General features: G+C 38.8%; 1 protein-coding gene across 2 annotated transcripts; it reads right to left on the reverse strand.

Annotated features, from left to right (window-relative positions):
- Window positions 1-96: 96 nt before the first annotated feature.
- Window positions 97-11,384, reverse strand: rabgef1l (RAB guanine nucleotide exchange factor (GEF) 1, like). 2 transcript variants are annotated; one of them, XM_046876208.1, is made up of 9 exons: window positions 11,259-11,384; window positions 9,960-10,167; window positions 9,314-9,486; window positions 6,971-7,143; window positions 6,337-6,418; window positions 6,088-6,220; window positions 5,899-5,990; window positions 3,961-4,217; window positions 97-3,146 (listed from the first exon to the last, which is right to left on the reverse strand). In XM_046876208.1, the coding sequence occupies exons 2-9, from the start codon at window positions 10,136-10,138 to the stop codon at window positions 2,808-2,810; spliced, it is 1,428 nt and encodes a 475-aa protein (XP_046732164.1). In that variant the 5' UTR covers window positions 10,139-10,167; window positions 11,259-11,384; the 3' UTR covers window positions 97-2,807. The 2 variants fall into 2 exon arrangements, with proteins under 2 accessions (XP_046732164.1, XP_046732166.1); XM_046876210.1 differs by having other exon boundaries at window positions 9,960-10,144; window positions 11,259-11,377.
- Between the last annotated feature and the right edge of the window lie 1,942 nt (window positions 11,385-13,326).

A 13,326-nucleotide genomic window follows, 5' to 3' on the forward strand; every position in this document is an offset into this window, starting at 1 on the left:
GCAAAACACATAGTCCCTTGTACAACCTGAGTGAAAGAATAGCTGGAAATGCCTGCTCAGTACATTAGAAATAAAAAAAACCCACACAGTTTATTCTTTCATTTCTTCTCAGGCTTTAATTCTCAAGTTTTGTAAAGATTTCACTGCATAAACAACGTTGAAGTAATATATGCAGTGGATGCATGTGGCAAAAAACGTCTCGTCAATGACAGATCATAGTTTTCAGATGCATACATTACAGACTTTTGATGCACTCTACAACTATCAAGTAAATACAACCATGCCCAGTCCTATAACCTTTTTTTAAACTACAGTTCAGGTCATATATCATCAAGCATTTCAGGTCACAGACCTTAAAGCATACTCAGAACAAATAAAAGAAGAGGCATTTGGCGTTCATCTTCCCAGAATGAAAATTTTTTAAATAAAAGGTTTACTTAAAACCGATAAACAAATAAAAAAAAAAAAAAAAAGCCTGCTCTCTATCCCATACTGCAGAATATGCAAGACGGTTATGCATATATGCAAATGGGTTTTTAAAACAGAAATCAGGAAGTGCCAAAAGTCCAAGCCATTGAAACTAAATTTATTGGGCTGCTGTTTCAGCAAATCCTAATACAAAAAAAAAGAAACAATTTGAATGTGGGATTTAAGCTGTAGTGTGTATTGAAACGAAAAGAAAAATCTGTACTATATGACATGCACTTTTGGGGATGAGCTGGTGTGTTTGCTAAATGAAACCTGTTCACAGTGCATCCTCATAAACTACATCATTAGAACACGATACAGAGTGCGCATGTCGGACGACACGACACGAGAATTCATTTCGAACCGCTTCGATTTTGGTTATAATCCACGGATGAAAAATCGACTGCAAGACCACAATACCGATAAACAAAATCCATACTCTAATAAATAACAAAATCTGTGTATAAGAGCAAATCCTGCATAAATTCAAATCGTCTGTACAGAAGATGGTACATCCCTGATTAATACTTTCATTCTACATACTCGTATTTTCTTATAAATAGAAAGAAACAGGAAGATTGCGGAGTAAAAAAAAACGCTGCATTAAATACAATTTCAGTTTTTGTTCAACTGAATTTTTCTTGAAGCAAACGGGAAAAAAAAAGTGCATAAATATACTGGAGCTACCTCGAGATATAAGAAGTTGCCATGACTGAAAGGATGTCTGAGAGAGTTGGCTGACACTCAATGAGCTGTGAATGCACACAGAGGCCACGTTCATTATAAATGGTCCAGAATAACCTGCTCTACCTGCCTTGCAGACATTGAATCCAACTTGGCTTCGTCACACAGGAGCCATGTTTACTAATTAAATATGGCCTCTTGAATTTTTAGAAACCTTTAGTAAAGCTGTCATTTTTTTATTCTGTCTTTAAATCTGTGTCACTTCTTTATAAATGTCCAGAATCAACCAATATTTATATTATTATTATAGCTGGGGTCAGCAACGATACAGCAGCCCTGAAGCAGAAAGGGTTAAGGGCCTTGCTCAAGGGCCCAAATATGTCCGCTCGGCAATACTGGAGCTTAAACCCCTCGAACTTCAGTTACCAGTAACTTAGAGAATAGCACATCTAATGCATCACCATCCGAAATATCCGGTGGCCATTTTGAATTTTGCTTCACCTACACAAATTTAGGTGACGTTTTTCTTCTTACTGTGTAGCTCGCAACCTTTACAGGGGCGGGTAATCATTTATAGTCTGTAAATGTAATCAATTAAATGTGCCTTTTGTTTGGTTCAGGAGGCGGAGCTAAAAAAAAAAAAAAAATCGATGAGAGCCAAAGTGAACTTACTTAAGTGTTTTAGTGCCACATACATTTTTTTTTTTTTTATAAAAATGATAATAAAGAATAAAGAAGTAGCAGAAGAAAGTCAAAATATTTTGGAAATAAAGTCACACAAATAATGTCATAGCAGTATGAGAATAAATACGAATTTACGAGAATAAAATCGTAGCGATATGAGAATAAAGTCCATACACCACAACGCATTGGGACCCCCAGCTGAAGTACTGAATCATTTAGGATCGATTTCTTGGATCATCATCCTCTTAGTCTCTTGAGAAACAACATCTCTTCAAATAGCATGCAGGTGTAACCATCGATGTCTGACTTTTTCTTCTGAATAAATTAAGTTTCCTACTTAACCGCTAATTACAACTCGGTGCTGATGCTCCAAAAGAGAAAGGATTTCCTTATTGCTAAATCCTAACCTAAAGTAGAATTTAACCAAATCCTCCACATACATTTTTTTTGCGAAACAGTGAAACGTTTCTGGAAATTCTATGATTGTTCTTCCAATATTACCACTAATTCCGTATTTCTAGAACTTTATTTTTCTCAAAATATTACGTCTTTATTCTCGTCATCTTTGATATATTTTTTTTTAAATGTACGTGGCACTAAAACGCTGTCGTAAACTAGCCTGTTGAATCCGATCACGTTTTTTTTAAATGAATTATTTCAATATTGCTTAAAAGTAACACCTTTTAAACGTTACACACTGAAGTTTTACGATTGTTCTACGTCACTGGTGACGGAAAATCTCTCGCGTGGTCACTCAATCACAACATACGGAGTTTTATCTAAATCGTAAATGCTGAGCCCATGGCGTTCAGCTGTAACAGAATAAAAAACAAGAATAAAACATGTGCAAATCCTCTACTAACGTAAAGACGAGGAGACAAATTGCTGACGGAGTGAAGTCGTCTCCCACTTCACACGAGCCTGCAATCAGTAGGACAGTTACAAAGTGGGTGGAGTGATCTGGGACAGAGCTACCCTGCGAAAACCTGAGGCTGTAGAGGAGGAGGAAGCCCCTCGCTGTCTACATTGTCCGAGTCAATTGCAGAGGTGGAAGGAGCGGAAGAGTCCAGCTGAAGCCCTCCGAGGACATCCTGAACTGGGGCCTCTACGCCGTCGCCCCAATCGATGAGGTCATTCTCCAACCTGCCCATTCTGGGTCCACTCTGTGATGAAGAGGACGAGGGGAAAGAGATTCCAGAAGGTTGTGGCCTTTCAGGGGAAGCCTGGTCAGACATGTACAGTTCAAATTCCTCTGGGGTCAGGTTTAAGGATTGAGCATCGAGCTTCTCGATGAAAGCGATTGCACAGCACTAAGTAAGAAAGAGAGAAAGAGAGATTCAGTCATGCCCCCTTTAATATGTTTCTTAATCGGACGCTCAACGTTTGTGAAAAACTGCCGTCAAAATTCTCTTTATACGAGGTGGTATCAAAACGTTTTGAGACAATTTGCCGCTAACTGACCACGATTTCATCATTGACAGCAAGTTAGAACAAAGAGCAAACGTGAAATTCCACGTGAAACTGGGCAAATCTGCCACAGAGCCTTTTGACATGAAGTACGTTCGACATACAGCGATGCTACAACGCGCCAAACGAGGTGTTTTAAGTCGCACGTTCGCTTCAAGAGTGGAAGAACGTCGCGGGAAGACGGCGAGAGATCAGGAAGACATTCAACAAACTCAACCCCCCTAAAATGTCGAAACCATTTGACAACTTGTGCATGATGATCGTTGGAGAACGATTTGATCTCCGATCTCACTTCCGAACCCACCCTACTCGCCAGAATTTGGCTCCTGAGAACTTCTTCCTCTTCCAGAAGATGAAGATCCAGCTCAGGTCACCATTTTTTGACAAGATCAAGCACGAATCGCAAAAGGTGCTTGACATGCTTTAAGAAATAAGGTTTCCGAGACATATTTCAGAGTGGCAGGAACGCTTGGAGTGCTGTATTGGTGTGCAAGGGGACTATTTAGAAGGTGATGGTGTGTAAACGTAGATAAATAAAGTACTCTCGTGTAAACAGAGTGAGTCTCGAAACGTTTTTAATACCACCTCCTAAATGCTATCATAGAACTAACTTCCTGTTTAAAACGTTCTACAAGCGTCTCAAGTTGAAAGGCTCACCAGGTTGGTGAAGTAATATCCATCCTCTCCGCTCATGAGGCGTCTGGGGTTGCAGAAGCGCGTGATGTACTGGATGTTGGACTGCAGTCGGGGTGGGTTGGCCCTCAGCACCACGTAGATAAGAACTGGGAGAAAGTCGTCAGCTGAGGCGGCCTCTCTCTTGCTGCGCTTGATCGCACTGAAGATGTGCTTGCTGCACCTGGTGACGTAACCCAGCTTATCCCTCGGTACATGCCTGGAGTCCATCTCGATTATATCTGCAGCAGGAAGCATTAAGGTGCGTTGTTCAGTGGGGCTTTGCATGGATCATCCCAAAACAAAATGACAATCATTCTAAAATCTAAATTCCTAATTCTATAACCTACAGAAACACACACCCAGACTTACCCCATAACCCAAGCACACAAAATCACGCACATTGGGTTACCACTAGAGGTTGAACGATTAATCGTTCTGCTGATTAATCAGCACCTATAGTTGATTGCTGAAACTACAGCAAAAGTTGTCAGCAAAAATCCATCAGCAAAAATCTATATAGATAGTTTTCCGACTTCTGGTCTGCTGTTATTAAAAGCGGCCTCTAGTGGCGAAACACAGACACCACATGCGGTTTGTCTTTACTTGTGAGACCGCGTGCTGCACAGAGTGCTACATTTATTATTTATAATTTTTTTTTATTATACAATTATATTTATTCATTTATATATTCATATTTGATTCCTTATATTCCATATTTTATATTCCATATTTTCATAATTCTGTACTACGGCATGTACCTAGCTGTCGGTAAAATCGGGCGACCTCTAGTTACCACTTAACCCAAGCACACTTGGGGTATGTGACAGGTGAATGACCGGAAATACACCAGAAAGTCCTCCTCTAAAACGGCTCAAAAAATAAATAAATAAAAAATTAAGGTTTTGGAGTGGCCTAGTCAAAATCCGGACTTAAATCTGATTGAGATGCTGTGGCATAACCTTAAACTAGCCGTTCATGCTTAAAAACCCTTCAATGTGTATGAATTATAACAATTCTGCAAAGATGAATGGGCCAAAATTCTTCCACAGTGATGTAAAAGACTCATTGCGAGTTATCACAAATGCTTGATTGCAGTTGTTAATGCCAAGGGTGGCATAACCAATTATTATATTTAAAGGCAATTACATTTCAAGGTAGGGTCAGGTAGGTTTGGACAGCTTTTTTCCCTCTTTTAATGAATGAAATCCTCGCATACAAAATGCATTTCGTATTCATTTGGTTTACCGTTGTATAATATTTAGATTTGCTTCATGATCTGAATCATTGAAGTGTGACAAATATAAAAAAATAAAACGTTTTTACAGCAGTATTCCTCCAAAAAAAAAGATGGAAAAAAACAATAAAACTGTTTGGTCTTCTTTTAGCTGCAATAAGTATCTTATAAACGTAACACGCAACATGCAATGCAAAGCAATTAAGGAATATAATAATATTCAGTGTTCTGCTGCAAAGCAAACCTCAGGTTTACACAAATGCACTTCCAGGAAAACGGCGAGGCCCAAGTTTCACATTCAGAGGTTCAAAAAGTGTTGCAGGAGACATTTTTACAAACATTTGGTGGGAAAAAGTCTCCAGAATCCGTATCAGGTTCTGCTTGGGAAAAGCCTTAAGGTTGAGGACGTAACAGATATGAAACCAGATATGAATAGAGCTATCAATAGACTGCTATCACTTCAATACAAAGTAAATAAGCGAGAGAGAATCTGCTGAGGATCGAACTGTTTATTGCTGCTATAAAGTAAGTGATAACATTAACATTAAACGTAGCTAAAAATGGATGAAAGGTACAATGCGTTGTTGTTTAACAATTAAAAAAGTGGTTTGCGTTTGTCAAATCATTGTAGTGTCAAAGAAGAAAACCACTAAATGGTGGTAAAAGGTTCGTTCCAACAGACTTACCGGTAATGGCCTTGTCCAGACTGTCTGACACTGCAGGGTTTTCCTCTTTTACTGGGGCACAAAGCATCTCAACTGTAACCCAGTGCAAAGCCCTAAACACACACACATGCTTTTAATTCAATTTCAAATACACAAATTGCTAAAGGTATTAGTAGGTGACTGGCTACTGCTCTCCTCTGATCTGTCTACCTGATTCTCTTCTGAATCGCCAAATCTTTGACTTCGTCATCTGTGGATTCAGGACAAAACGACTGTTCATACAACTGCAGCGTTATGTACTTCTCCACTTCATCCATTACTGCCTCTACTCGCTCTGGACTTCCTGTCACACACACACACGCAAAAAAAAACATGTAAAATCTCATTCACAATCACATCACTTATAAACCCTTATAGGTCTTAATGTTATACTTTTCTGTTAGTCCTGTACTCGAGTACCTTTGAAGACGCTGTGTAAGCGATCAGCCAGGTTCTGGTAAAAGTCTTGCACAGACTCTGAGAGGTCCTCTGCACCGAGATCCTAAAGATAATGCCGGAGAAACTCGTGTATATCACCTGACTAGCAAACACCATGCATTTTAGTTCAACTGGGAACATACATTAGTTAGTTAAAAATAGCACCTATGATGCAAAACTGTGTTAGCATGCGGTACTGTTATTAGTGTAGCAATGCTTTGGTGTAAGCGGCGTACAGACGATCCCAACCTTATGGACGAGTTCATACCATGAATTTGTTCGTAAGATGTTACCGTGTTCGTTATTGACTATGAATATCTCCTCATGTTGCGAGATTTGAAGCTTGCATTCAAACTTTCAGTGCTGTATGTTGCATTTATATTTTCATTCATTCATCCTTAGTACCTGCCTGATCAGGGTCATGGGAGCAAAATACTATGCTATGACTCTGGCAGGTACAAACTTTGCAAATAACAAATAGCTTCCAGTTTAGGCCACACCCACTTTAAGTTTAAATCCACACTAAACACATACATATTCATAGTTGCACTGTATTTTACAGAATTTATATACAGACTTTGCTTCTTAAAAAAACGGTAAAGTACAATTTAAGTACCTTCTTGTAAGCCACGCTGTGAACGAAAGCATGGCACTGTGTAAAAATTTCACGTCCAGGTTTTTGCATAGGCTTCAGGAAATCGATGAACTGTTTCGAAGCTTGATCTGATTCTACAACTGGCTGCTTGCTGATGGAGGTGGTGGGAGCTGGCTGGCTGGGAACGCTGACATCTGGTGAGGGGAAACAAATAGTAGTTAATCATATATTGCGTCATAATTACCACTATATTCTATGTTTCAGATAGCACATCAGGCAATAATGCATTAAACATAATGAGCTTTAAATGTGTGGTAGATTTTTTGATGGTTGAAATGACACTAAAATAACAAATAAATATTAATGTCAGTATAATATGTTGTCAGATGTCGTTCGCTTACAGTGCTTTTCAAAAGTTTGGAAACCTAATATTTGATGTGTTTTGAGAGACACTTGAAGGTTTCTTTCATTTATATGCAACAAACTAGAACATTTAATGGTATGAAGATTTACTTTGACCAAAGAAATATATAAATATACAGATGTTATACAGATATACACACTGCTGGCTTCCTATTTAGCTTCTCTAAACTTCTGTGACCTTGTGATAGTTTGCTCTATTAAAATAAAACGAACATGCGTGTGTCTCAAAAACAATAAAAGCCTAGAAGTTTCCAAACTTCTGACAGAGAATTTATATGACCCCGATTTTCTTCATAGAAAATAAAATAAGCATGTGCAACGTCTTTTCCTGTAAGGAAACAAAGTGCAATTCGACTAAAAAGCCAAAGAATGCTGACAGTGTAAGAGCATGAACTCCTGCGTGCACACACCCTTTCCCTTACAGCTCTTGAATGGATAAGAAAAAACACATGTCCAACATTATCCCTCCAGTAGGAACGCTGTTAAAGAAACAGTATCTGACTGACCCGTCAGGTTTATCACTTCACACGTGATCGTGCTTGGGAATGCAGCGTGATTGAATCGGAATAACAAAGCAACAATCTGTTCGAGGAACAGCTGATACCACAAGTGATCTGGCGTGAAACATATCCAACATCATTCCCTGAGATAGAGCTGGTCAATGAGTCACTTAAGGCATTTAAATACAATGATACCGCATTCTGTGTGTCTAATTACCGCTGCGTGACTAATCACAGGTTTATGTTAGCGCACTTGGTTTAATATGTTGTTTCTGTGGTAACTGCTCATTCACATGGACCTAAATGAAAAGGCAAATCAGGATCTAATAGCAAATGGCACTTTTAAATCAAATAAGCTGTCCCATATTCTCCATTTTGCATAAACCGCTTGTGCAAATGTATTTGCTCTTTACCCTTTTCCTGTCATTGGCTTGTTATCTGACTGTGTTCGCCTGTTTTGTGTCTATGTTTTTTAAAAGTAATATATAATCATTAATAAAATGTTTTTTCATGTGGTAGAGGTTTTCCACTATTGGAAAGTCTTCAGGACTGATATGTATGCTTTGTGGTTTCTGTAACTTTTGTTTTGTGGCATTTTTTACCTCAGGAACTAAATTATTTCCACTTCCAACATAAAACAAAACTATAAACAAGCCTGCATTTAAATGTCATTCTTTATTAAATAAACTTTCTTTCGGCTTCTCCCATTAGGGGTCGCCACAGCAGAAATCTGTATGTTTGATTTGGCACATGTTTTTACGCTGGATGCCCTTCCTAACGCAACCCTCCCCATTTATCCGGGCTTGGGACCGGCACTAAGGCTTGTGCAACCCTAATGGCTGGGGTTGGTTCTCTGACCGGGGATCGAACCCGGGCAGCCACGGTGAGAGCACCAAATCCTAACCACTAGACCACCAGGGAACCTGTCATTTGTCATTCTTTATTAAATAAAAACTGCAAATTGCTAGTCTTTGGTAGTCTATCCCAGTCATTATTGATGGTGTTTTTATTCCACATACAAGTCTCAAACACTTTTGTAAAAGATTCATAGTGACATTGGTGTGGTTTTAGCAGCAGGGTAATGAGAACTTCGTTCTTTAAATGTACTGTAGATAAGTATTTAAGAACTTGAGTCAGGCAGATAAGGTAGAATTAAAAGTAATCCAATCTAACGGACAGGAAATCATGTGTAATCACATCTACCATGGTTTTAAGTGAACAGAATGTCCCTTAAAGATATTACAGCTTTACAGACGTTAGTCATACGATTTTTACGCTGTGCTCAAACATAAATCATAGACTTTTTATCAAAAGTGAACATATTCATTTCCTGCCTCATTTCCAATACCAGGATCTTATCTTTATTTAATCACAAGAACTCATGGTATTCACACACTGCAATTTATTTATTTTTTTTTTTTATACAAACGCATAGACTTACCTCTTCCAAGGGGTGTCTTTGCAAACGTGTGGAAAAATTTCTTCCCAGTGGAAACAGTACGTGATTTTTGACTGCTCCTTTTCTCTTCTGGTTTGCCCACCCGGGTGGACGAGCTCCCTGATTGCGCCCCCTGGTTGTTACCGGCATAAGCTGCCTCTTCTTCTCTTTGCAGTCTGGTTGACAAAACAAAAAATGTAAACACAGTAAATTCACAAAAATGGCATGTGTGGACAGGACGTTATACACGTTATATAAATAGAATGTGCAAATGAGGCTTTGTGATTATGCAATGTTTCAGTTTTCACCAATTTTTCTCACCAATTTGGTCAATTATTCAAATCTCATCCACCGGCAAGCTACCAGTGAGGGTGAAAGTTTACATGTGCTTCCTCAGAGCTGTGTGAAGAGGTACATCTTTATGAAGTGATGTATCACAGGACAGAGTAACAGACATGGAAGAAAATGCTCGGTCCTCTTCTACATACACAAGCTCACAGACACCCACAATCGGTCAGTCTCGCGTCGACTGACAGCGACTAGTGTAAACACTGCCCAGAATCCTCAGGATTCAGGATAATAATGAGTATAAAAAAACACACATTCCTTGTTCGACCCTCTTCCCTTCTTAAACTGTATTCACTCTCACCTCTCTGCTAGTGCATAGTCCTCCTCAATCTGTTTGGCCCGTGATTTCTGGTTTATCTCACGGTGACATTGGGAACACAGACCTCCCCAGGCTGAATTGCCAAAAAATCCACAGCCTTTCTTGCAGAGCAGGGCCGCCTGATCCACGTAGATTCCTCGGCGTTCGGTTTTTGAAGTCATTCTTCTCTGTCAAACCAGACGAAAGTGAGCTTGGACAAAAAGAAATGTTCATTAGCATACACTTTCATATTGTGAGATGCAAGATGTTTATTGCCCCAATGCAATCATTATTAGGGTTTTGTTTTTTAAATGAATGGCCAAATTGATTTTTGTTTAGAAATGTACACTGGATTGCAATAGTGCACGGTATCAGGATGTGCTAAAAGAGCTTATTAAAAAAAAGCAGCTCATTTTTTTTATGTACATTTCTTTAATGGTTAAAGCTCTAGCATAAAAGAATTCAACTCAGTGAGTCAACTAGGAATCGACTCAATGTTTTAGAGTCGATTTTTACCCAAATTGTAGGGTAATTGTAAGGTAGGCAAGGGTTGATTAAAATGATTTCTTTTATGCAAGAAGCATTCGCGAATCTATTATATTTCATTTTAAAAAGGGATAAATAAAAAAAATGTAGCTTGTTTGTCTGCAATCGTCTCTCAACACTAGGAATCGACTCTCAACACCTGGAATTGAAATCGGAATCGAATCCGACTCTCATTTTTTTCAATTTTATTTAACCTTCGTTTTGTTACAATCTTCTACTTTTTCATATTTCTGACACTAATAAGAAGCAAAAAAAATATTTAACTCTATATGAAAAAATTACATTTGAGTAGACAAAATGACCTGCCAGAACATTGCCTTGAGATTAACCGAGTCCCAAATAACTCCCTAATCTACATGTAAGGCACTAATTAGGGCGCGTGACGGAGCTCTGGAAGCACGTCGGTGTAGGTAGTGTCTAGGGATGGAGCGTTCATTTGGAATCGAGCCGCTTCTGACAGCTTCAGAGCCCTTACCGTTGACATTATGGCCAACGTTCATGTACATAACGCTCAGTAATCAATAACCATGACAGATTTCAGTTAATTAAAATTAAGTAGTTTGTTTGAAGATCGTGAGATACCTAAATAATTAGCTAATATTTGCTATATTATTTTCTGTAGGGATAAGCTAACACTATGATAGCCAGGAAACAGGCGAGTTCAGCGCTGCTTGGTTATAAACTAATAATAAATCAACACACAACGCAGACAATACATAGAAGATTAAAGATTATTATTTAACATGCTGCAATTACCGGACACCCTGAACGCTGTCAATCCGCTCCCTCAAAATCTTATACGATTATAAAGATCGCCTGAAAGTCAGCCGAGACAGCCAAGCCAGCTGTTCCATTTCCGGTGTGACAACTTAACGCAGCCTGTCAAAATAAAAGTCAACCTTTTCCAACATGGCCGCCTAAACCTGAAAACAAAACGCTGCATTATACCATTATAATAAATTACAATCAGCCATGGTTTCTTTTTATGATTCCATAATATTTTGAAATAAATCAAAAACATGAATCGGTCTCCTGTTAAACTAATGCAGTCTTATATCAAAAGTTATATCAATCAAAATCAATTCCATCAACTCCAATGCCTCATACAGCAGTTCTGTGACCTTTTATAATAAAAATGAAACTGGTCCTTATTTTTCAGAACGTGTTATCATGCTCAAACTAAAATGAAGTCTTCGAGATGTTTAGAAGGGGCCTCCAATGTTATCTAAGATGCTCTTGTGGTGTCCTGGCTGATCAGGAAGAAAACCACAGCACATCAGTTGTGTGTTTGAGGTTTTATCCGCTCATAAATAAAAAGGAACAAAAAATGTAGTTGAGTAAAAAGTGGGATATTTGACTTTGAAACGTAGTGAAGTCAAAGTATCTCCAAATGGAAATACGTCAGTAAAGTACAGATACGTGTAAAAGCTACTTCAGTACAGTAACGAATTACGGTAACGAAGTAAATGTAATTCTTTACTGTACTGATGTAGCTTTTACACTTTTTGCATCGCTCTACGCAGTACAAATCTTACTCATATGTGCGTCTTTGTTGCTTGTCTAGGAAACAAAAGTTTGATTCATACATATACATTCCAAATTGTTTAACGTTTCCACAGACAGAAATAACAGCTCTAACAGATATATTTTATACTCAATATCAGGGCATGGTGTGAAGCAGAGATCTACTGCAGACAGAATTGCAATGATCTGGCGAATGTGGAAGTCACCTGAGCATTAAACGTAAAGAGATTTTGTTCAGAACTCCTATAACTAATCAGTCCACTGTGAAAGTCCTAAGAGGTCATGCATTCTAATATTATTCTCATATATTATTATAATTATAATGTTTCTCATTATCCCAACTCTATTTTTTTCATGATCTCGACATAACAAAGGTGGTTTTCTCATAATCACGTCTTATTTTTCTCGTGATCTCGACATGAAAAATTTCATTTTTTGTAGACTAGTATTTAATTTTTCTGTATTTGCCCTAAGAGTACGTTCTAGAAGCAGCACTATCGGTTCGTATGTATGATGCTGGTTCTGGAACATGCTCTTATGCCGAATACGCTTAGTGATTACAAGGAAACAATGTAATTTTGAGATCACAAGAAAATGAAGTCATGATCACGAGAAAACAAGAAAGAAAAGGCATGGGACTTCCGTAGACCACTGCAGATTTTTTACCACTGCATGGATTGTAGAACCTGATCATGTTCAACTGAGAGTTGGCCTTGTTGACAGTATTGCTAGTGGTGCATCAGGCCCAATTAATTATATAAAAACATTTTCCTTTTACTCAACTTGAATTAAACTTTTGTGATTATCCTATTTATTTATTTATTTATTTGTTATTAACAGGTGTAACTGAATTAACTACAAGAAATGTCATCAACCACTCTTTAGGAAACTCGCCGCCATTTTGGATCTCCGCCATTTTGTTTCCCTGCACCCCACCCCTTCAGCGGACTCGAGTTTGTGACGTCACGGCTTCACTACGGAACGCCGCTGGTGACCAGGCTCAGAAGCGCGGACTCGGTGAAGTCGGAGTTATTTGAGGTAAACCAAAGGGGAACTTTGCTTTCTGGTGGCGGTTTTAACAGCGCGGAATATTTCCGCATTGCGGGTAGTTGTTCGAAAACGCATTTGCGTTGTTTTGTAGCCCGCAAAGTCGTGTGTAACGGAGGTCGCAACTCGGGGCCTTTTTGGGCCTCTGCGCTGCCGTCGTTTTCGGAGCGTTGAGCACTCCAAAGCCCCGCCTCTGGCGCTTCCTATTGTATAGCGGCATCGCGTCCGCTGTTTCTATTGGACAGATCTTACG

The sequence above is a fragment of the Silurus meridionalis genome, chromosome 20 (genome assembly GCF_014805685.1).
Source record: "Silurus meridionalis isolate SWU-2019-XX chromosome 20, ASM1480568v1, whole genome shotgun sequence".
Classification (NCBI taxonomy): domain Eukaryota; kingdom Metazoa; phylum Chordata; class Actinopteri; order Siluriformes; family Siluridae; genus Silurus; species Silurus meridionalis.